Raw genomic sequence first — 25,791 nt, 5'->3', positions numbered from 1 at the left:
AGGAGCGCCTCTGCCCGGCCACCCCGTCTGGGAAGTGAGGAGCGCCTCTGCCTGGCTGCCACCCCGTCTGGGAGGAAGTGAGGAGCGCCTCTGCCCGGCTGCCACCCCGTATGGGAAGTGAGGAGCGCCTCTGCCCGGCCGCCCCGTCTGGGAGGTGAGGAGTGCCTCTGTCCGGCTGCCACCCCGTCTGGGAGGAAGTGAGGAGCACCTCTGCCCGGCTGCCCCGTCTGGGAGATGAGGAGCACCTCTGCCCGGCCGCCCCGTCTGGGAGGTGAGGAGTGCCTCTGCCTGGCCGCCACCCCATCTGGGAGGAAGTGAGGAGCGCCTCTGCCCGGCTGCCCCATCTGGGAAGGGAGGAGCGCCTCTGCCCAGCCGCCACACCGTCTGGGAAGTGAGGAGCGCCTCTGCCCGGCCGCCCCCTCTGGGAGGTGAGGAGCGCCTCTGCCCGGCCGCCCCCTCTGGGAGGTGAGGAGCACCTCTGCCCGGCTGCCACCCGGTCTGGGAGGAAGTGAGGAGCGCCTCTGCCCGGGCGGCCCCGTCTGGGAAGTGAGGAGCACCTCTGCCCGGGCAGCCCCGTCTGGGAAGCGAGGAGCGCCTCTGCCCGGGCGGCCCCTTCTGGGAAACGAGGAGCGCCTCTGCCCGGGCGGCCCCATCGGGGAAGTGAGGAGCGCCTCTGCCCGGCCGCCCCGTCTGGGAGGAGAGGAGCGCCTCTGCCCGGGCGGCCCCGTCTGGGAAGCGAGGAGCGCCTCTGCCCGGCCGCCCTGTCTGGGACGTGAGGAGCGCCTCTGCCCGGCTGCCCTGTCTGGGAGGTGTACCCAACAGCTCCAAAGAGACAGCGACCATCGGGAGCGGGCCATGAGGACGATGGCGGTTTTGTTGAAGAGAAGGGGAGGAAGTGTGGGGAAAGGAAGGAGAGATCAGATTGTTGCTGTGTCTGTGTAGAATGGGGTGGGCATAGGAGACTCCATTTTGTTCTGACTAGGAGAAATTCTTCTGCCTTGGGGTGCTGTTGATCTATGGCCTTTCCCCCAGCCCCATGCTCTCTGAAACATATGCTGTGTCAACTTAGGGTTAAATGGATTAAGGGCGGTGCAAGATGTGCTTTGTTAAACAGATGCTTGAAGGCAGCATGCCCTTTAAGAGTCATCACCACTCCCTAATCTCAAGTACCCAGGGGCACAAACACTGCAGAAGGCCGCAGGGACCTCTGCCTAGGAAAACCAGAGACCTTTGTTCATGTGTTTATCTCCTGACCTTCTCTCCACTATTATCCTATGACCCTCCCATATCCCCCTCTCCGAGAAACACCCAAGAACGATCAATAAATACTTCATAAATTTAAAAAAAAAAAAAAAAAAAAAAAAAAAAAAAAAAAAAAAAGAATCTATAACAAATATAAAGATATAATCCTTTTTTTTTTTTTTTTAGACAGAGTCTTGCACTGTCACCCGAGCTGGAGTGCAATGGTGCGATCTTGGCTCACTGCAACCTCCGCCTCCCGGGTTCACGTGATTCTCCTGCCTCAGCCTCCCGAGTAGCTGGGATTACAGGCGCACACCACCACACCCAGCTTATTTTTTGTACTTTTAGCAGAGATGGGGTTTCACTATGTTGGCCAGACTGGTCTCGAACTCCTGACCTGGTGATCCTTCCACCTTGGCCACCCAAAGTGCTGGGATTACAGGTGTGAGCCACTGCGCCCGGCAAAGATATAATCCTTTAAGAGATTATATTATTGATTCTGTTAAAGACAAATTATCTTTATTATAATAAAGACATAATCCTTGAAAGGATGATATTATTGATCTTTAAAGATCATGATTAAGAATGCCTCACCTCTCAGAGCAAGATCATACTTTTTTTTTAACACAGTAAGAAGCAAATTGCAAAAAAACAAGGGACACATCAACTGAAGAGTTTCACATTCTTATTTCCTACGAAGTGGAATGTCAAGAAACATGCAGCTATTTCTTGTACCAATTCTGACAGAATTGAGATTATGAACCCCTTAATTGATTTCCCAAGGTCAGAAAGTGTGGGCCAATGATGATATCCAATAACAATTCCCACCTCTTTTGGGTCACTGAGGAACAAGTTTCCCTTTCTATATAAAAGCATAAAACACAAGCAAACATGATTCCTGAAATATGGAAATATGCAGACATTATATGTTCTCACTTGATGCAGATATGAGACCTCTCTCTCTGGAAAAAGGCTCACAAAACTTTAGCATACCTTGCTTAAGAAAAATAGTCCACAGTCACAGGCTGCAAAGGAAAAGCCTATATGCAGCAATGTCAGAGGAATCTCAGACCTCAGGTAGGGGAGTTTCTTAGTGTCAGATTCAACTGAATCATCCCTCTTACAAACAAGTATTACTGTGCAATTTCTTGGCTGTTTTTCCACTTATGATCCAAGTGGTACCAACAATGCACTGTGTTAGGCTAATGAGAGAAGCTTTTAAGCCAAGCGAAGCTAAAAGATATAACATGCTCTTCAAATGAAGAGAGAAAAACATAATGAAAGGACTGCAAAAAGTAGCATATGCATGCCAAACTCAAAAGAACCTATATGGCAGTCAGCACCACATTAATAAAAGGAAATGTACCGTAGTTACCAGCTTACAAGGCATATTTTTACTTTAAAAGACTCCAAAAATTGGCCGGACGCGGTGGCTCACACCTGTGATCCCAGAACTTTGGGAGGCCGAGGCGGGCGGATCACAAAGTCAGGAGATCGAGACCATTCTGGCTAACACGGTGAAACCCCGTCTCTAACAAATATACAAAAAATTAGCTGGGCATAGTGGCGGGCGCCTGTAGTCCCAGCTACTTGGGAGGCCGAGGCAGGAGAATGGCGTGAACCCGGGAGGCAGAGCTTGCAGTGAGCCTGAGATCGCACCACTGCACTCCAGCCTGGGCGACAGAGCAAGACTCTGTCTCAAAAAAAAAAAAAAAAAAAAAAAAACACTCCAAAAATTATATTATATTACATATGCCTATATTACAGATAAAGGCCAGTACAAGAGAAATAGAGCTTAGGGTCTTAGGTAAGCAATTACTGAAAACTGAGTACCTACCTACCCCTAGTGGCAAAGTGTGGAGGAAAACTATCATAGCAAGATTTCACAGCGCATCCATTAACTACAAAATTAGCTACAAAAAAAAGCCAAAGGCTACCCAACTGACTTAGAGGTAAAGTTTAAATTAATCCCCAGCATGTGAGGTGTAAACTCATCATTCCTACAACTCGTGGCTCAAAAGCAAAGAAGGCACTAGGTTCAAGCTTCATGTAACCCCTAAATGTTTGGAACGTGATAATTAGAACTTGGGGCGGAATTTTGAGGATGATGACTAATTTAGTGAATCCAAAGAATGACAGTCCTAAAGAGATCAAATCATGTAGACTTAAGCTGTGATGATGGCCTTCTGGTTTTGGACATGATCATTTACTTGGCTTTACCAATAACTATTCATTTATCAATAACTATTCGTAAGTCTTGAGGGAGATCAGTATTTATATAGTTATTTAACCATGATTCTCACTGACATGGTTGTTTTTATTAGACCTCATTCAAATTCTCTGGCTGCTCTCTGTATTCAAATACTAAAATATTTTACTCTACATAAGCATCAAGTTGAAATTCCTTCACATTTTAATTTTCAATACTTTGTTCCATTTTTTACTGAAATATTTGCTTGTATGTGTATATGTACCAGAGCTACCTGTAAAATAAATTCATTCAAATTTATTTTATGATTTGCTGTTTAGATTTTCTAAATTCACTAAAATACTAATATATTAATTTTGCTGTTACATTAATATGCATATTATGGGGCTTTAGCTCCAGCAAATTTCCTGGTTTTTTTGCCACCTGTTTATCAGTATTCATGTACAACATTATATTTCTTTTTAGTTATGTGATACTATATTTCACAATACTAATAATATTAGTACATTATTACTGCATATTAGAACTTAGGACTTACTCTCACATTGTAACATACTGTATTTACTTGAACAAAATAATGGTTTATATAACACACATTACATGATAAAAAGAATTTAATTTTTTCCAAAAAATTTCTCCAGAAAATTGTGAAGCATTGGGCATATATATACCTTTGTATCTTATATACCATTAAATATGATACTTTCAGAACACTGACATCTATCACATTTAAATCATTAATTTCTGTCTGGGTGGCGTGGCTTATGCCTGTAATGCCAGCACTTCTGGGAGGCCAAGGCAGGTGGATCACTTGAGCCCAGGAGTTCAAGACCAGCCTGGGTAACACAGGAGACCTTGTCTCCATAAAAAATTAAAAAATTGGCCGGGGACAGTGGGTCACGCCTGTAATCCCAGCATTCTGGGAGGCTGAGGCAGGTGGATCACTTGAGGTCAGGAGTTTGAGACCAGCCTGGCCAACATGGTGAAAACCCAACTCTCTCTCTTTTTTTTTTTTTTGATACAAAGTCTCACTCTGTCCCCCAGGCTGGAGTGCAGTGGCACAGTCTTGGCTCACTGCAACCTCCACCTCCCAGGTTCAAGCAATTCTCCTGCCTCAGCCTCCTAAGTAGCTGGGACTACAGGCGCATGCCACCACACCTGGCTAATTTTTGTATTTTTAGTAGAGACAGGGTTTCACTGTGTTGGCCAGGCTGGTCTTGATCTCCTGACTTCAGTAATCTGCCCGCTTCGGCCTCCCAAAGTGCTGGGATTACAGGCGTTAATCACCCATCTCTACTACAAATACAAAAATTAGCTGGGCACATGCCTGTGGTCCCAGACTTGGGAGGCTGAGGTAGGAGAATTGCTTGAACCCAGGAGGTGGAGGTTGCAATGAGCTGACATCGTGCCTCTGCATTCTAACCTGGGTGGCAGAGTAAAACTCCATCTCAAAAAATAAATGAAATAAAATAAAAAATTAGCTGAGTGTTGTGGCACACTCTGATAGTCCCAACTACTCAGGAGACTGAGGTGGGAGGATTGCCTAAGCCCAGGTCAAGGTTGCAGTGAGCCATGACTGCACCACTGCACTCCAGCCTGGGTGACAGAGCAAAGACCCTGTCTCAAAAAAAAAAATTAATAAATAAAAAATCATTAATTTACCCTTTCTTCATTTTGTAGTTTGTGATATTTAATTTCTCAGTTTGTTGTTGTCTCATAATTACATGAGTACTGTAAGCTTAAGGAAGCTACACCTAGTTTTATGGTTACATATATTTAACATTATAATAAAATTCAGGAAGAATTCAATGTTGTACGGTATTAGAGCTAGCTAGTGGTCTAAGTTGGGAGTATATCAAAAAAACAATGGAGTCAATTTTAACAATAGTGAAAAACAAATGGAAATGTGTTCAAATTATTAAAGGATTTAATTTTGGTATTTGGTTTGGCTGTGTCCCCACCCAAATCTCATCTTGAATTGTAGCTCCCATAATTCCCACGTGTTGTGGGAGGGACCTGGTGGGAGGTAATTGAATCATGGGGGCAGTTTACCCCATACTGTTCTCATGGTAGCAAATAAGTCTCATGAGATGCGATGGTTTTATAAGAGGAAACCCCTTTTGCTTGGTTCTTATTCTCTCCTGTCTACCGCCATGTAAGATGTGCCTTTCACTTTCCACTATAATTGTGAGGCCTCCCCAGCCACATGGAACTGTGAGTCAGTTAAACCTTTTTCATTATAAATTACCCAGTCTTGGGTATGTCTTTATCAGCAGCATGAAAACAGACTAATACAGTAAACTGGTACTGGTAGAGTGGGTGCTGCTGTAAAGATACCCAAAAATGTGTAAGCAACTTTGGGACTGGGTAACAGGCAGAGGTTGGAACAGTTTGGAGGGCTCAGAATAAGATAGGAAAATGTAGGAAAGTTTGGAACTTCCTAGAGATTTGTTAAATGGCTTTGACCAAAATGCTGATAATGACATAGACAATGAAATCCATGCTGAGGTGGTCTTAGATGGAGATGAGGAATTTGTTGGGAACTGGAGTAAAGGTGACTCTCGCTATCTTTTAGCAGAAAGACTGGCAGCATTTTGCCTCTGCCCTGGAGATTTGTGGAACTTTGAACTTGAGGGAGATGATTTAGGGTATCTGGCAGAAGAAATTTCTTTTTTTTTGAGATGGAGTCTCGCTCTGTTACCCAAGCTGGAGTGCAGTGGCATGATCTCAGCTCACTGCAACCTCCACCTCCTGGGTTCAAGCGATTATCCTGCCTCAGCCTCCCAAGTAGCTGGGACTACAGGCGCATGCCACCATGCCCAGCTAATTTTTATATTTTTAGTAGAGACGGGGTTTCACCATGTTGGCCAGGATGGTCTCGATCTCGTGACCTCATGATCTGCCAGCCTCAGCCTCCCAAAGTGCTGGGATTACAGGCATGACCCACTGCACCCAGCCTCTGGCAGAAGAAATTTCTAAGCAGCAAACCATTCAAGAGGTGACTTGGGTGCTGTTAAAAGTATTCCATTTTAAAAGTGATACAGAGAATAAAAATTCAGAAAATTTGCAGCCTATGTGATAGAAAAGAAAAACCCATTTTCTGAGGAGAAATTCAGGCTGGCTGCAGAAATTTGCATAAGTAATGAGGAGCCGCCAGGTGCGGTGGCTCACGCCTGTAATCCCAGATGAGACTTTGGACTGTGGACTTTTGAGTTAATGCTGAAATGAGTTAAGACTGTGGGGGACTGTTGGGAAGGCATGATTGGGTTTGAAATGTGAGGACATGATATTTGGGAGGGACCAGGGGCAGAATGATATGGTTTGGCTATGGACCTGGTGGTATATAAATGAATCATGGAGGCAGTTTCCCCCATACTGTTCTCATAGTAGTGAATGAGTCTCATGAGAACTGATGGTTTTTTAAGGGGAAACCCCTTTGGTTCTCATTCTCTCTTGCTGCCTGTACACCCATTGTATCTAGGCGGGCAGATCACCTGAGGTTGGGAGTTTGAGACCAGCCTAACATGGAGAAACTCCATCTCTACTAAAAATACAAAATTAGCTGGGCGTGGTGGCATGTGCCTGGAATCCCAGCTACTCAGGAGGCTGAGGTAGGAGAATCACTTGAACCCAGGAGACAGAGGTCGCAGTGAACCGAGATTGTGCCACTGCACTCCAGCCTGGAAACAAGAGCGAAACTCTGTCTTAAAAAAAAAAAAAAGGAGCCAAATGTTAATCACCAAGACAGTGGGGAAAATGTCTCCAGGGCATGTCAGAGACCTTTGCAGCAGCCCCTCCTATAACAGGCCCAGAGGCCTAGGAGGAAAAAATGGTTTTGTGGGCTGGGCTCAGGGCCCCCTGCTGTGTGCAGCCTTGGGACCTGGTGCCCTGTGTCCCAGCCACTGTAGCCATGGCTAAAGGGTGCCAAGGTACAGCTCAGGCCACGGCTTCAGAGGATGCAAGTACCAAGCCTTGGCAGCTTCCATGTGATGTTGAGCCTGTGAGCGCACAGAAGTCAAGAACTGAGGTTTAGGAACCTGCACCTAGATTTCAGAGGATATATGAAAATGCTTGGATGTCCAGGCAGAAGACTGCTGCAGGAGCAGGGCCCTCACAGAGAACCTCTGCTAGGGCAGTGCAGAAGGGAAATGTGGGGTTGGAGGGCGCCCCCAGAGTCCCTACTGGGGCACTACTTAGTGGAGCTGTGAGAAGAGGGCCACCGTCCTCCAGACCCCAGAATGGTAGCTCCACCAACTGCTTGCGCTGTGCACCTGGAAAAGCCACAGACAACACCAGCCTGTGAAAGCAGCTGGGAAGGGGGGCTGTTCCCTGCAAGGCCACAGGGGCACAACTGCCCAAGGCTGTGGGAGCCCACCTCTTACATCAGCATGACATGGATGTGTGACAAAGGAGGAAAAGATCACTTTGGAGCTTTGAGATTTGACTGCCCCACTGGATTTCGGACTTGCATGGGGCCTGTAGCCCCTTTGTTTTGGCCAATTTCTCCCATTTGCAATGGCTGCATTTACCCAATGCCTGTACCCCCATTGTATCTAGGAAGTAACTAACGTGCTTTTGATTTTACAGGCTCAGAGGTGGAAGGGACTTGCCTTGTCTCAGATGAGATTTTGGACTGTGGACTTTTGAGTTAATGCTGAAACAAGTTAAGGCTGTGGGGGACTGTTGGGAAGGCATGACTGGTTTTGAAATATGAGGACATGATATTTGGGAGGGACCAGGGGCAGAATGATACAGTTTGGCTGTGGACCTGGTGGTATATAAATGAATCATGGAGGTGGTTTCCCCCATACTGTTCTCATAGTAGTGAATGAGTCTCATGAGAACTGATAGTTTTTTAAGGGGAAACCCCTTTTGCTTGGTTCTCATTCTCTCTTGCCACCATGTAAGATGTGCCTTTTGCCTTCCACCATGATTGTGAGGCCTCCTCAGCCACCTGGAACTGTAAGTTCATTAAACCTCATTTTCATTACAAATTATCCAGTCTTGGGTATGTCTTTATCAGCAGCATCAAAACAGATTAATACAGGTATATAGTACTTATGCTGTGAAACATCACTTCAATAAAAACTGAGAACTGAAGGATAGCTTTTGTAACTAAAATGCCAATTTAAGGACCTAATAGAATCAGAATTTTAAAGAACATTTTCAATTTCCTCATTTTAGCAGAAAAAGAAAGATAAAGGGAAGCTGAACAAAGTATCCTAGACCTTTAGTTGTCCTTTGTTTTATTTATTTACTTATTTTTTAGATAGGGTCTCACTGTCACCCAGGCTGGAGTGCAGTGGTGCAATTTTGGCTCACTGCAGCCTTGACCTCCTAGGCTCAAGTGATCCTCCTGCCTCAGCCCCCCAAGTAGCTGGGACTACAGGTACACACCACTATGCCAGGCTAGTTTCTGTATTATTATTATTATTTTAAAGATATTAAGAGTCTCACTCTGTCACCCAGGCTGGAGTGCAGTGGTGAGATCTTGGCTCACTGCAACTTCTGCCTCCCAGGTTCAAGTGATTCTCGTGCCTCAGCCTCCTGAGTAGCTGGGATTACAGGTGCCGGCCACCATGCCCAGCTAATTTTTGTATTTTTGGTAAAATCAGGGTTTCACCTTATTGGCTAGGCTGGTCTCAATCTCCTAACCTCAAGTGACCCATCGGCCTTGGCCTCCCAAAGTGCTGGTTTTACAGGTATGAGCCACCACACCCAGCCTAATTTCTGTATTTTGTAGCAGTGGAGTTTCACCATGTTGCCCAGGCTGGTCTGGAACTCTTGGGCTCAAGTGATCAGCCCACCTCAGCCTCCCAAAGTGCTGGGATTACAGGCATGAGCTACTGCATTCAGTTGTTTTTTAGATGAGGTCTCCCTATGTTGCCAAGGCTGGAGTGCAGTGGCTATTCATCAGCAGTGACTATTCATAAATGATCATAGTTCATTGTGACCACCAACTCCTGGACTCAAGCAATTCACTGATTTGCCCACCTCAGCCTCCCAAGTAGCTGGTACTACAGGTGTGTGTCAATGTCTTGCCACTGTGCCTGTCTTGTTATTGTTGTTTTTGCTTCTGAAAAATATATAAAATATATATATATAAATATATATTTAAAATATTGTTTGTGTCAGACACACAAACATTTAAAACTATGCCTAAAGCCATCAAGGTTATTATGGCCAAAGGTTTCAATTTCCTTTTTTGGTCAAAATGCAAAATTGATACCCTGAGAATAGAGTCACAAACGTGTACCTAGAAAAGGTAGTATGCATCAGTTAATAAGAAACTACTTTGGAGAACAGTATTTTCTCTGTTGTCAAATGTTTATAGCTTAGTAAGCTTTCTGAAGAACACACAATACATCATTTTAACATGGTATATAATTTTCTACAGGGTTATTCTAGTCTTTAGCAGAAAAACTAGCTAAAACCTTTTTATTTTAGTTTTTAAAGGGATATAAAACCTTTGCCCAAGTTAACAAGAAAATCTCAATTGCATTCTTTTTTTTTGAGATGAAGTTTCACATTTTTGTTGCCCAGCCTGGAGTGCAGTGGTCCGATCTCAGCTCACTGCAACGTCCGCCTCCCGGGTTCAAGCGACTCTACTGCCTCAACCTCTCAAGTAGCTGGGATTCCAGGCACCCACCACCACACCCGGCTAATTTTTTTTATTTTTATTAGACACAGGGTTTCACCACGTTGGCTGGGCTGGTCTTGAACTCCTGAACTCATGATCTGCCCGCCTCGGCCTCCCAAAGTACTGGGATTACTGGCGACAAGATCTTTTTTAAACAGGAGTCATAAAAAATTAGCACCATAAAAACTGTTTCTTTCATTCTTCTACAAATCAATCACTTGCTGAAGATCAGTTCATACTAATTCAGAATACACTGTTATACCATATATATTATCTACTTGATGTCAATAATGAATAGGCATATTAATAAATTATTCCAGTATTTTCAATTCCTTAATTTATTTAAAAGCCATTGTTCTAAATGAACCATGCAGCAATCCAAGATAACCAAAAACCAAATCAACTTTGTCACGGTCTCATGATTTATGTTTTTAACTTTCATTTTAGATTCAGGTCATTTTTTTTTTTTTTTTTTTTTTTTTTGAGACGGAGTCTCGCTCCTTTGCCCAGGCTGGAGTGCAGTGGCGCACTCTCGGCTTACCACAGCCTCCACCTCCCGAGTTCAAGTGATTCTCCTGCCTCAGCCTCCCAAGTAGCTGGGACTACTAGGTGCATGCCACCATACCTGGCTAATTCTTTTGTATTTTTGGTAGAGATGGGGTTTCACTATGTTAGCCAAGCTGGTCTCGAACTCCTGACCTCATGATCCGCCCGCCTGGGCCTCCCAAAGTGCTGGGATTACAGGCATGAGCCACCGTGCCTGGCCTTTCTTTTTTTGTTGTTGTTGAGACAAGAGTTTTGCTCTTGTCGCACAGGCTGGAGTGCAGTGGCACGATCTTGGCTCACTGCAACCTCTGCCTCCCAGGTTCAAGCAACTCCTCTGTCTCAGCCTCTCGAGTAGCTGAGATTACAGGTGTCTGCCACCACGCCCAGCTAATTTTTATACTTTCAATATAGGCAGGGTTTCGCCATGTTGGTCAGACTGGTCTCGAACTCCTGTCAGGTCATTATTTTTAATATATAATAGTGACAACCTAATACTTGCAATTATTTTTCCTTTAGAAGATGTATACATTAGCTATTATCATCGAAGTATATCAAGTTCTTCAAGTATATTTTTGGTATGTAGAAAACATAACAAAAATGGCTTTAAAAAAATGAAAGATTAAGCCAAGCATGGTGGCTCATGCCTGTGATCCCAGCACTTTGGGAGGACAGAGTGGGCACATCACTCGAGGCCATGAGTTCAAGACCAGCATGGCCAACATGGTGAAACCCCATCTCTACTAAAAATACAAAAATTGGCCGGGCACAGTGGCTCATGCCTGTAATCCCAGAACTTTGAGAGGCCGAGACAGGTGGATCACCTGAGGTCAGGAGTTTGAGACCATCCTGGCCAACATGGTGAAACCCTATCTCTACTAAAAATACAAAAATTAGCCGGACATGGTGGTACGCACCTGTAATCCCAGCTACTAGGGAGGCTGAGGCAGGAGAATTGCTCAAACCTGAGAGGTGGAAGTTGCAGTGAATGGAGATCATGCCATTGCACTTCAGCCCGGGTGACAGAAGGAGACTCTGTCTCAAAAAAAAAAAATTAGCCAGGTGTGTTGTCATGTGCCTGTAATCCCAGCTACTCAGGAGGCTAAGGCAGGAGAATCACTTGAACCTGGGACGCAGAGGTTGCAGTGAGCCGAGATCGTGCCACTGCACTCCAGCCTGGGCAACAAAGCAAGACTCCATCTTAAAAAAGAAAAAAAAAAAAAAAATCAATGATTGGCTGGGTGCAGTGGCTCAGGCCTGTAATCCCAGCACTTTGGGAGACCAAGGCAGGTAGATCACTTGAGCTCAGGAGTTCCAGACCAGCCTGGGCATGAGCCACCATGCTTGGCCTCTTAATTTCTTTTTTTTTTTTCTTTTGAGACAGAGTCTCACTCTGTCACCCAGGCTGGAGTGCAGAGGCACGATCTCGGCTCACTGCAATCTCCGCCTCCCGGGGTTCAAGAGATTCTCATGCGTCAGCCTCCCGAGTAGCTGGGACTACAGGCATGCATCACTACGCCCAGCTAATTTTTGTATTTTTAGTAGAGACGGGGTTTCCATGTTGGCCAGGCTGGTCTTGAACTCCTGACCTCAGGTGATCCTCCTTCTGTCACCCAGGCTGAAGAGATCCACACTTCAGCCTCACAAAGTGCTGGGATTACAGGCGTGAGCCACCGTGCTCGGCCCCAGGCATAGTTTTAAATGACATTTATCTATTGGCTTTTCCATTGAGTTTTTAGTGTGATAAACTGATAATATTTAACCATAAAGAAAGTTAACAACCCCTTAACTTATAACCACTTTGAAGTTTATTTTACAGCACTTTAATTGAAACATTATTTAACTACTGACCAGGACTGTTTACAAATGCAATACTTGGCCTTCGAGACAATCAAAAACCTTTAAGTACTAAAATTTTACATCATGAGTTAACTTAAGTGTTATGATGGTGAAAACAGAAGAAAATCTAAAGCAAACATATAATGATTTCCACAAAAACCATGTATTTCTCCCTTATATTAAAGGGAGGAAAGAAGGAAGGAAAAAGAAAAGGAGGGGAAAAGGGGGCGAGAAGAAAAGGAAAGAGTGCATGATAAGCAAGAAAAATACACTTTCCCCCCAATTTGCAAAAATAAGGGAAACTCTGAGGTCTCAGCAAATTAGGTATTCAACTGAGTCAGTTTATATTAAGGCATTTTCTTTACATATTATTGAATCCCATCATGCCTTTCATGTTGCCAGCAGCACCCTGTTGAAACTGCCTCATCATTGACTGAAGTCCTGCCATACCACCTAGAGCAAAAGAAGGGAAGTAGAGTTAAAAACAGACAATTATTAAGCAGAACTGGAAACATTTATTACTTTTGCCTAATAAGTACTTCTAAAAATACTGAATTCTGATTGCAATTTAGTCATCAGCCTTAAAGAACATACCACCTAAAAATTTGTATTATCACCAGTATCTTCATCAATAAAAGAGAATGAATAGCCTATCTTATGGAGTTATTGTGAGGAATAAATGAGGTGATACATAAAAAGATCTTAGGATACTACCTGTCACACAGTCAATAAATCTAAACAAAAAATTTTTTCTTATAAATCCAAAAGGGTCTTCCTCTAAGTTATATAAAAAATAATCAATAGGGGATTATTTCATAGGACTTACAAAAAGAACATAATTCATTTACTGAACATCTACTATATGCCCAGAATTGTACTGAATGTCTTCATATATATTATTTCATTTAATTGTCACAATTTCTTGATGAGATATGATCTGTGATTTTACCGAAGGGGAAAGTGAGGTGCAGAAAGTTTAAGGAACTTTGTAAAGGTTATACGGTCAAAGTAGAACTCAGGTTAAAAATCCTCTGTCATATAATTAAAAATATCCAGGTTCTAAAACAAGGGGAAAAGTCACCAGAACAAACAAACAAAAGATGATTAAATAGCTTGCTCAAACATCACACAGATGGCAGCAGAGGAGTGAATAAGACCTCAGCTAATAAGCCCTATTACAATTTAATTCAACTTAGGATTCAGATGACCATTTCCCTGAAATCACACACCTTTTGAACATATTTTCATAATATTACAACAAAACGCTTATCATTAAAACTCAACCCTTACAAATTAAACTGCATTAGCAACTGCCAACAACTTGGTATTTACCCATGTGATGAAGAACTCTAGGATCCATCATTTTGGCCATTTGTTGGTTCAATTTTGCCATCTGTGACTGGCTCACATTCTTAGACATGTCGCCACCTGAGGAAAAAAAAAAAAGATTTTGAGTCAGTGTAGGAGGTAATATAATCAGTATATTCAGGGTATAATAGAAAGTTTGATGAACTGAGTAAATACAAAGAAAAAATTACATAATCCTATCACTCTAACATAATTATTTCTATTTCTACATATTCCCTTCTAATCTTTATCTCAATTACATACTATTTTTTGAAGAACATGTAAAATTCTATATAAAAGGACATTTAAAAGCCTTTTTTAAGGCTACAATTTATGCTAATACTTTATTTATATCTGTGAATAAGCCACTATTAGCAAAATTGTATCCAGTGTTTTATTTATTATTTATTTATTTTGAGACAGAGTCTTGCTCTGTCACCCAGGCTAGAGTGCAGTGGCATGATCTCAGCTCACTGCAACCTCCGCCTCCCAGGTTCAAGTGATTCTCCTGCCTCAGCCTCCCAAGTAGCTGGGATTACAGGTGCCCGCCACCACACCCGGCTGATTTTTGTATTTTTAGTAGAGACAGGGTTTCACCATCTTGGCCAGGCTGGTCTCAAACACCTAACCTCGTGACCCACTCACCTCGGCCTCCCAGAGTGCTGGGATTACAGGTATGAGCCACCGTACCTGGTCAGCCAGCAGTTTTTAATAGTAAGCTGTAACAACGGCTTAATAGTGATATAGGGGAATGCTGGACAAAAAGCTGAGTTTATAGACACAAGTTAATTCGCAAAGAGACTGGATGGCTGGTAGATGAATATGAAAGTTTGAGTCTGTTGGGCCGGGTGTGGTGGCTCACAACTATAATCCTAGCACTCTGGGAGGCCGAGGCTGGCAGATCACTTGAGGTCAGGAGTTCGAGACCAGCCTGGCCAACGTGGTGAAACCCCGTCTCCACTAAAAATACAAAATAAATTAGCCAGACATGGTGGCACGCGCCTGTAGTCCCAGCTACTCGGGAGGCTGAGGCAGAATTGCTTGAATCTGGGAGGCGGAGGTTGCAGTGAATCAAGATCACACCACTGTACTCTGGCCTGGGCGACAGAGCAAGACTCTCTCAAAAAAAAAAAAAAAAAAAAAAGAAAGTAGAAAGTACAGTATGAGTCTGAGAGAATGTGAAGATGTGTATGTATCTAAGAAGTTTTTTTTTTTTTTTTTTTTTTTGAGATGGAGTCTAGCTCTGTCACCCAGGCTGGAGTGCAATGGCACAAACTCAGCTCACTGTAACCTCCGCCTCCCGGGTTCACACTATTCTCCTGTCTCAGCCTCCCGAGTAGCTGGGATTACAGGCATGAGCCACCACGCCCAGCTAATTTTTGTATTTTTAGTAGAGACAGGGTTTCACCATTTTGGCCAGGATGGTTGCGATCTCTTGACCTCGTGATCTGCCCACCTTGGCCTCCCAAAGTGCTGGGATTACAGGCGTGGGCCACAGCACCTGGCCAAAAGTTTTCTTTAAGTAATGAAAACCTTCAGAGAATACAAAGACAAATAATGCAACTTCATTTGTCAAGGAATTTCTACACCATGTCAAAACACCACAGTAAAAAGGGCAGTCAATGAAAGAGATGCAGCCTGGGTGAGGTGGGTCACATTTGTAATCCCAGCACTTCGGGTGGCGAAGGTGGGCTGATTACTTGAGCCCAGGAGTTCAAGATCCGCCTGGGCAATATGGCGAAACCCTGTCTCTACAAAAAAAAAAAAAAAAAAAGCATTAGCTGGGTGTGATAGCACGCGCCTGTAGTCTCAGCTACTTGGGAGCCTCAGATTGGAGGATCGCTTGAGCTTGGGAGGTCAAGGCTGCAGTGAGCCATGATCATGCCATTGCACTTCAGCCTCCAGCCTGGGTGACAGAGCGAGACCCTGTCTCAAAACAAAACAAACAAACAAGCAAACAAAAAACAACAAAAAATAAATGCACTCTGAGCCAGAATAGGTAAAAACATCCTTTAGACAACAGCTGTACTCATAAAAGAAAGGAAAGCAAGAGATCATCACTACAACAATGAATAGAATTGCTTCAACAATTTTTTTTTTTTTTTGAGACAGGCTCTTGCTCTGTCGCCCAGGCTGGAATGCAGTGCCCTAATCATGGCTCACTGCAGGCTTGTCCTCCTGGGCTCATGGGATCCTCCTGCCTCGGCCTCTCAAAGTGCTGGGATTACAGGTATGAGCCACCACAACCATCCAAAATTATTTATTTGAAAGGGGCATTAACTATGGTACTTCTCAGAAGCATTTATAAAAAACGGGACTCAAAGCTCCTCCTGATTCTCCAATCACAGCTGGTTAATGTGAATAAATCATGTGAATTATAAACTATGAATGAAAGAGAAGATATGTTTTTATGATAAAATCTGTGAAAACCATTTATGATGAATAAATCTGAAGAAGATGGGAATTCCATGCTCATTAGTGATTTGTCCTAAGAGTTTGTTTATCAGCATTTAAAACTTCTAAAAAGTATTTCAAGTATGGTGTGACACAGCTGTGTGTATATCCACTACCAACTTCATCTTGGGTTATTCCTTTATTGAGGAATCAATGCATAGATAAGATCTGGATGGTGAATCTGTTCTATGAAGAACAGTCAGGACTACATGGGAAAGACATTACAGTGATGTAATGTGTTTATTAGTCACTATCTGAAATAGCATGTGATGGTAGGAATTATAACCAATTTTCAACACGTTTGTCTAATTTTTTTGTCACAAAAGAGAAAATAGGATATCACAAGGAAAATAAGGAAAGCTTCAAAGACAAAAGGTAATTTAAAACATCTGAAAATACTCATTCTTTTAGAAGCTATTCAGTGGTATTCATCTTCAGAGCCTGTCTAATTAATGTTTTTGGAAACAATAAATTCATTTTAATGGGTTTCAAGGCAAATTTTCACAGGCTCTGAATTAGTTGTTTACATTATAGAAAAAAATCAAAAAGAGGACTGGAACAGTTGATAGTCTTTGGAAAAACTTATCTTTTTACGATACACAATACACAGCAAAATAAATTACATTGAGATTAAAAAGTCAAACAAAATAAAACCAAAAACGAGTAGAAGCCAGGCGTTGTGGCTCATGCCTGTAATCCCAGCGCACTTTAGGAAGCTAAGGCGGGCAAATCATTTGAGGTTGGGAGTTTGAGACCAGCCTGGCCAACATGGTGAAACCCAGTCTCTACTAAAAATACAAAAATTAGCTGGGCATGGTGGCACGTGCCTGAAATCCCAGCTACTTGGGAGGCTGAGGCAGGAGAATCGCTTGAACCCAGGAGGCGGAGGTTGCAGTGAGCCGAGATCATGCCAGTACACTCCAGCCTGGGTGACAGAGCAAGACTCTGTCTCAAAAAAAAAAAAAAAAAAGAAGAAAATGGTGACAACTGTGGTATCAACATGGAGAAGGTTAACTTGATTACCTCTGTAAAGAAAAAAAAAAAGGAAAAAATAAACATGGGGAAGCTGTTTATGAGCATAAAAGAAAAAAAGGCTGGCTACATTAAAAAGGGCAACTACTATTCATTATAAAATATAAATAAAAATAAAAGGTAAATGAAAAACTGGGGGAAAATATTTGAAGACATAAACCAAAGATTTTAAGGAGTTACTACAAAGATATAAGGGAGAGAAATGGAAGAACTGCACAGGGAACATGAAGAGGTGATTCATAAAGTAAATTCAAACCAGTAAATGTACAAAGAAATGTTAAACTTAATAATGTAAAAACACATATTGAGAAAATATTCAACCATTAAAATGGAAATGAGGCTGGATGTGGTGGCTCAAGCCTGTAATCCCAGCACTTTGGGAGGCCGAGGCGGGCATATCATTTGAGGTCAGGAGTTCAAGACCAGCCTGGCCAACATAGTGAAACCCCGTCTCTACTAAAAATACAAAAATTAGCCAGGTGGTAGTGGTGCGTGCCTTTAATCCCAGTTACTGGGGAGGCTGAGGCAGGACAATTGTTTGAGCCTGGGAAGCAGAGGCTGCAGTGAGCCGAGATCGCGCCACTGCACTCCAGTCTGGGTGACGGAGAGAGACTCTGTCTCAAAATAATATAAATAAATAAATATAATGGAAATTATATTACTACAAAATTTATTTAGCATCTACTATGTTTCTGATCAAAACAGACAAAAATCCTTGGTCTCATGGAACTGCACAAAAACTGACCTGATATAGAAGTGAATGAATCAAACTTACTGTCCAAAAAAGCGGCACCACATTAGACAAAGATACATGCATAACTCGAACAGTATTACTCAGAAGTGCGTGTGTGTGTGTGTGTGTGTGGACCGGAGTCTCACTCTGTTGCCCAGGCTGGAGTATGGTGGTGCAATCTCGGCTCACTGCAAGCTCCACCTCCTGGGTTCAAGTGATTCTCCTGCCTCAGCCTCCCAAGTAGCTGGGATTACAGGTATGCCCCACGACATCCAGCTATTTTTTGTATTTTAAGTAGAGGCAGGGTTTCACCATGCTAGCCAGGCTGGTCTTGAACTCCTGACCTCAAGTGATCTGCCCGCCTCAGCCTCCCAAAGTGCTAGGATGACAGCCATGAGCCATCGCGCCTGGCCAAGAATGATATTTTGAAGAATACTTGACAACATGGAAAAATAGTTATGATATATCAGAATAAAACTTAGTTATAGCAACTGTTATTTGCAGTAGGATCCACTGGATTCTCTGGGGAGTAAAGGTAATGTGTTTTTTTTTCCTTATATTATCTAAGTTTAATATAATGTGTTCACAAAAAGAAAATCATTGCTTTATTATTTTTTTCATTTACCCACACTACACATATGTAATGTGTAAAGTTTTTTTAAAAATATTAATATTACCTTGACTATGAAAACAGATAAATCACAGGTCACATAAATCCTGGAAGTACTTGAAAATAACATGAAATTCAGCTGTGAATTTTCCAATACTGGCAGTACTCTGAACTTTTTTCTCAATTTCCTTTCTTTTCCGTCTGTTAACTAATAACAAGCGTATTTTTCTTACCTTTGAAAAGTCCTTTGATACCTCCCATCTTTTTTACCATCTGTGCAAACTTGGTATATTGTGTCAAAAGTTCTTGAACATCTCTTGTTGATACACCCGATCCTCTTGCTACTCTTTGGATTCTTCCTGGTTGTTTACTAAAAACTTTGGCACCATCCGTACTGTCTAGTTCTGTAGACAAGGGTCAATTACTCTCACACACAATTATCATTCACCATCAAAGCAGTTATGTGCAAATGGGCAATACATAACTTCAAAGAGCTTAGCAGATATGTTTTTAAAGTGATAACTATCTCATTTTTCTCTTTTTATATTACAAAATATCTTACATATAGAAAAACAGACATAATACATAGTCAAACTACCACTCAGATTTAACAAATGTTATCATTCGCTATGTTTGCTTTTGAGTTTTAAAAATTAAACACGGAGGCCGGGCGTGGTGGCTCATGCCTGTAATCCCAGCACTTTGTGAGGCTGAGGCAGGTGGCTCATGAGGTCAGGAGTTCGACACCAGCCTGGCCAATATGGTGAAACCCCGTCTTTACTAATAATACAAAAATTAGCTGGGCATGGTGGCATGCGCCTGTAGTCCCAGCTACTTGGGAGGCTGAGGCAGAAGAATCGCTTGAACCTGGGAAGCAGAGGTTGCAGTGAGCCAAGATTGCGCCATTGCACTCCAGCCTGGGCAACAGAACGAGACTCCACCTCAAAAAAAAAAAAAAAAAAAGAAAATACGGAATATATTCAAAAGAACATTTATAGTATTCATAAGCTATAAAAACAATAAAACAAACATGTACTTTCCCTAAAGTTTAAGTAAACTATTAATAGAATGTTTTGAGACCCCATGTCCACCACTTCCATACTTCATATGTCTACCCTCTCTAGGCCCTCCAAACACCAGAGGTATATGGTATATTTAAAAAATGAACACAAATGCTCACCTTAGCTCTACCCTAAATATTAATCATAAATTCATAAATGTAGACTATATAAGCAAGCAGAAGGAGGTAGGTTCTATCCATAATCAACAGAAAAATTATTTCCTATAATCAAGTAATTACTACTGCTAGTATTTTAATTCTCTCAGTAGCATATAGTGAATTAATTCCCGCAGTTGTTCGATCACTCTTAGAATATCAGGTGCATTTCTTCTAGCTTCAGTTGCATGCAATCTCAGGAATGGGATGGAATTTAGTCAAAATGTCCATTATGTCTGCATTCCCTCTGCAATATCCCCCAAATAAATGGTTATCTAGCCTTGGTCTTAATATCCCCAGGAGAGATGACCTGCTATCTAATGTAAGGCTGTCTATGCCATTCTGTTATACTTAGGGAAAAATCTTTTCTTTACACATATTAAATTGAAATCCGTTTACCTGGCACTTCCATTCCTATTCATGTATGTCTCCTTGCTATACATAAAAAATAAGGCTTTCAAAATCTTTTTTTTTTTTTTTTTTTTTTGAGACAGAGTGTTGCTCTGTCACTCAGGCTGGAGTGCAGTGGTGCAAGCTTGGCTCACTGCAACCACCACCTCCAGGGTTCAAGCGATTCTCCCACCTCAGGCTCCCGAGTAGCTGGGACTACAGGCACACGCCACCACAGCCAGCTAATTTTTTTTGTACTTTTAGTAAAGACAGGGTTTCACCATGTTGCCCAGGCTGGTCTCGAACTCCTGACCTCAAGTGATCCACCCACCTCGGCCTCCCAAAATGCTGGGATTACAGGTGAGAGCCACCACACCTGGCCAGCTTTCAAATGCATAAGAGCTACCATGTCTCCTGTGAACTTTCGCTGGATGACAAATATCCAACTCTGACTCTTCTAACATGGTTTAGAACCCCATTTATCATCCTGATTTCCTACATCTTTTAATTTGTCTATACATACCCTCTAAGTATATTGTCCAGAAGTGAACTGAAATCCAGGTGAAGTCTAATTATCAATGCAATACTAACAAAGATACAATATCTCAAAATAAAGTCACGATCAGAACCTCCAAATCCATTTCATGAATGCAGCTTTTAAGCCACATCTTCCTTATGAAAGACTTATGAAATATATATATTATATTCCTTCTAACAGCTCAAATCAAATGAAAGAAGATAAACTAATAGGAGCACATTGTGGCAAGCAATATGACAGAGCTAAGCAAATAGAGGAAGGGGCCTTAATTCAAAGAAGGAAGAAGTCAGGAAAGGTTCTATATTGGGCAAATTACTCAACTTCCCTGTATCCCAGTTTCCTAATTTGAAAAAGGCAGATAATAACTGAATATGCCATAGGAGTTGTTATGATTATAAAATGAATTAATATATTTAAAGTGCTCAGGACAGTGCCTGGCACAGAATGGATACTTTAGATATGCTGCAATTATGAATTCTACATGCAAACATTTTTGCAGTGTTAAAGATAGTGAGGAAAAAGACAACCTTAAAAGAAAAAGACAGTCTTATTTGGGTTACTATGAAAACCTGGAGCTCAGGAAAAAGAGACTACAAAAAAATAACAATAAGTCAGATAGTAGATAAAGCACAGATATGAAAAATTGTTCAAATTGTTAGAATATTACATAAACTTAGTTGATAAAGCAGCAGCAACAGGGTTTGACAGAACTGACTCCAATTTTAGAAGACGTTCTACTGTGGGTAAAATGCTATCGAACAGCATTGAATACTACAGAGAAATCTTTTGTGAAAAGAAGAGTCAATCAATGGGGCAAATTTCATTCTTGTGTTTTAAGAAATTGCCACAGCCACCTTGACCTTTGGCAACCATCACTGTAATCAGTTAGCAGTCATCAACATCAAGCTAAGACCCTCCACCAGCAAAAAGATTATAATGCACTGAAGGCTTAGATGATCATTAGCATTTTTAGCAATAAACTATATTTTTTTATTTTTTCTTTTGAGACAGTCTCACTCTGTCGCCCAGGCTGGAGTGCAATGACACAATCTCGGCTCACTGCAACCTCCGCCTCCTGGGTTCAAGTGATTCTCCTGCCTCAGCCTCCCAAGTAGCTGGGATTACAGGTGCGTTCCACCACGCCCGGCTAATTTTTTTGTATTTTTAGTAGAAACGGGGTTTTACCATGTTAGCCAGGCTGGTGTCAAACTCCTGACCTCAGGTGATCCGCCCGCCTCAGCCTCCCAAAGTGCTGGGATTACAGGCGTCGTGAGCCACTGCGCCCAGCCAACAATCAACTATTTTTAAATTAAGGTATATACATTGTTTTTTAGACATAATGCTCTTGCACACTTAATAGACTACAGTATATGTATTTGTAAACATAACTTTTATATACACTGGAAAACCAAAACAATCTGTATGACTCACTTTATTGCATGATATTTCCTTTACTGCAGTGGTCTATAACCAAACCCACAATATCTCTGAGGCATGCCTTTATAGGGTCAGGGGAACAGAGCAGTATACTGAGAAAACTGAATTCTTATGTTTCAGACCGAAAGAATTTTCTAAACATTGCTTAAGCTATCCATTTCTTAGTTTCCCAATGTATGTTAGCAATATTAAAGCTCCATGAAGAGACTTTCAGTAAATAATTTTTTTTTCATAGAGGCAGGGTCTTGCTATGTTTGGCCAGGTTGGTCTTTAACTTCTGGCCTCAAGTAATCCTCCCACCTTGGCCTGCCAAAGTGCTAGGATTACAGGTGTGAGCCACCTCACCCAGCCAAATTTAACTCTAAACTAGCATTCCACCAAATTTGACTCAGAGTTCTCCTTTTAAGTTATCTCTATCAACATCATGAAGAACTAGTGTTCTTTCCTTGTAACTCATTTGGAGAAGTATCGTACTAGACATTTCTCTCAATGATGAAGGCAATCCAATAATCATAACCCTCTGAGTAAGAGCTTTCAAGCTATTACAAATCTACCTAAAAATAATCTTTCAGGCTAAATTTCTCCCCATCTTGTCCACAAGAATACAGTGAAACTCTCACCTTACTGATACTCAGAACATTGTCGCCTGAGGAAAATAATCTGCCATCTTACCTTGATCATTCATACTATCCATTATTGTCATTAATTTCTTTAGCCTTGCCATTGACTCCTGTTCATTTCCTTTGCTCATAAAATCTGTTCCAAAACCAGGGATCATCCCCTAAAACAGATTTAAACATAAAGTCAATAGTAGCTTAAGATTAATAGTTCAAAATGTCCACATTTAACTATTAGGTTTAATATTGACACTAAGTCTTAGATATATTTTTACCCAAATGTAAAAATAATTAAAGCAAGTGTATCTATTCTTAGAAAATTTAATGAAAACAAAAGAAGGTATAAACTTTTAAGGGTAACTAACCAAGATCTGACTGAAGGGGCCCATTTTCATGATATTTTGAAATTGCTCATACATGTCTCGCAACGTAAACTGACCTGAAATACAATGTAAATAATTCGGATATATTAGAGTATGTACATTTCCATTCAACAAAACTAATTTATTCCTTAATCATGAATTCATCTTGAAGCATACTTATAAAATATACAATCAATAAATATTCACCAAGCAGTTACCATGTGCAAGATGACAGGATGAATGCTGGGGAGAGTACATAGACACAGACAGGTCCTATCCTAGAGAAGCTTACATTCTATCCGAGAAGACACATATACAAACACACAAGAAACCTGAAAACAAGGCACATAAACTACACCTACTAGGATGAGTAAAATTTTAAAGATTGACAATATCAAAAGTTAAAGAGGATGTGGACCACAAAGAACTCCCATATATTGGTGAGAATATAGAATAGCAAAACACTTTAGAAGATTGTTTGGAGTTTCTTAAATAGCTTAGGTATCTATGAACAGGAAAATGGATACACTGTGGAAAAAATATTATTCAGCAATAAAAAGAACAAACTATAGATAAGTACAACTACATGAATGAATATCAAAATATGCTTAGTTAAAGAAAACAGACTGGAAAAAAAAGGATACACTCAGAATTTCTTTATTTTTTTAAGAGGATTGTGCTCTATCACCAAGACTGGATTGAAGTGGTACAGTCATAACTCCCTGGTAGCCTCAAACTCTTGAGCTCAAGTGACCCCCCTGCCTCAGTCTCCAGAGTAGTTAGGACTATGGATGCATGCCACTGGATTTTTCTAAGAGAATGGGTCTCACTACGTTGCCCAGGCTGGTCTCAAACTCCTGGCCTCAAATGATCCTCCCACCTTGGCCTCCTAAAGCACTGGGATTACAGTGTCAGCCACCATGCACAGCCCAGGACTTCTATAATATGAAGTATTACTGGGAAAGGGCACAAGCAAACCTTTCAGAGTAATGGAAATGTTCTGTTTCTGGATTGGGTGTGGGTTACTGTGCATTTCTCAAAAAAAGAAAGGTATCCTTAGGATTTGAGCATTTCATTGTATGTATACTAACCTAAGCTTTAAAAACGGGGATGGAACAAGCCAAAAGAGAAAGTATTTTCTATTTATGTCCTAAAGATAAAAAGAGAAAAGGTATTTGGTTCAGGCATTCTGAATGTGAAGTGGCAGTACAATATCTTAAAAGAAATGTTACAGCAGGCAACTAGAAACGCAGAATTAAACAGTGGAAGAAAGGATTAAGGTTGAAATACGTATTTGGCCATTTATACAGAAGTGATAATTAAAGCTAGAATAATATAAGAAATCTACAGACATGGAACTTAGAGTCTGAAAACAGAAAAGGCAGAAAACACTTAAATATCAGGAACCAAGGAAAACAAGAAAGGTCACTACATGTGGAAATTAGGAGACCCTTGGAGATCTCAGAATGAGTAGAATATTAGGAACAGAAACAAAAATGTAGAGACTTAAGGAGCGTCAGGAGTCAGAAAGGAAACAGAGTAGGAATATCACACCCAGCTTCATAGTGGTAGCAGAAACAGTGGTAGGATTATTCAAGACAGAAAAAGGAAGGAGCGGCCACGCAAGGTGGCTCACACCTGTAATCCCAGCACTTTGGGAGGCCGAGGCGGGCAGATCACCTGAGGCCAGGAGTTCGAGATCAGCCTGGCCACCATGGTGAAACCCCATTTCTACTAAAAATACAAAAATTAGCCGGGCATGACAGTGCACGCCTGTAGTCCCAGCTAATGGGGAGGCTGAGGCAGAACTGCTTCAAACTGGGAGGTGGAGGTTGCACTGAGATGAGATTGTACCAATGCACTCCAGCCTGGGTGACAAGAGTGAAACTCTGTCTCAAAAAAAGAAAAAAAGAAAGAAAAGAAAAAAAGGGGCAAAAAAACAGGCAACAAAGGATAAATTCATTCATTCAATAGTTGTTGAAGGCCTACTATGTGCCAGACACTGTGCTAGGTACTGTGAACATAAAAGATGAATAACACAGCTATGACCTCTACCTTCACCTTCAAGCAGGAAAAACAGACATCAAATAATTGTGGTGAATAATATAAAAATTAATTGTAGGAAGTGATAGAAACATCTGTCAGAAGGTTCCAACTCAGTCTAGGGTTCAGGTGAAATGTCCCTCAAGAAGGACATTTAAGGAGAAATCTGAACTGTAAGTAGCAGTTAGCCATCTTGGCCAGAGGAGATGATGGCAGAGGTAAGAAGAGAGATAGAGGGACTGGCAAAGGCAACAGCCCAGATGTGAGAGACAGGAATGTACATTTGAGAAACTAAAAGAAGTCCAGCATAGCTGGCACACAGAATACTAAGAACAACAATGCTAAAACACAACATGGAAGATGTGAGCTAGATAGTAAAATCAGTTAAAAACTTTAAAAGGGCAATAGAAAGCCACTAAAGAATTTTAAGAAGAGCAGTAATGGGATCAGATTTGCAGTTTTGAAAGATTATTCTGGGCTGTAGTATGAAAAAACACATCAAAAGGGAAGAGTACAGGAAGATGGAAGATCTGTTGAAA

The 25,791-nt window shown here is 41.6% G+C and overlaps 1 protein-coding gene across 6 annotated transcripts in view; it reads right to left on the bottom strand.

Moving 5' to 3' along the window:
* Nucleotides 1-25,791, bottom strand: part of LOC129012291 (signal recognition particle subunit SRP54) — a 102,469-nt gene that overhangs the window by 43,499 nt on the left and 33,179 nt on the right. For 5 of the 6 annotated variants that reach the window (XM_054447916.2, XM_054447912.2, XM_063651543.1 and 2 more), the window contains 5 exons: nucleotides 23,213-23,286; nucleotides 22,903-23,011; nucleotides 18,883-19,053; nucleotides 13,806-13,901; nucleotides 12,420-12,926 (listed from right to left, as the gene is read on the bottom strand). In XM_054447916.2, coding sequence (XP_054303891.1) covers nucleotides 12,835-12,926; nucleotides 13,806-13,901; nucleotides 18,883-19,053; nucleotides 22,903-23,011; nucleotides 23,213-23,286 — 542 coding nt within the window. In that variant the 3' untranslated portion in view covers nucleotides 12,420-12,834. Of the gene's footprint in view, nucleotides 1-12,419; nucleotides 12,927-13,805; nucleotides 13,902-18,882; nucleotides 19,054-22,902; nucleotides 23,012-23,212; nucleotides 23,287-25,791 lie in introns of those variants that run through there. The other variant, XM_054447919.2, reaches the window with a different exon arrangement.

The sequence above is a fragment of the Pongo pygmaeus genome, chromosome 15 (assembly GCF_028885625.2).
Source record: "Pongo pygmaeus isolate AG05252 chromosome 15, NHGRI_mPonPyg2-v2.0_pri, whole genome shotgun sequence".
NCBI lineage: Eukaryota > Metazoa > Chordata > Mammalia > Primates > Hominidae > Pongo > Pongo pygmaeus.
The sequence above is the reverse complement of the archived record's forward strand: the minus strand, read 5'-3'. Positions and strand labels throughout refer to the sequence as shown.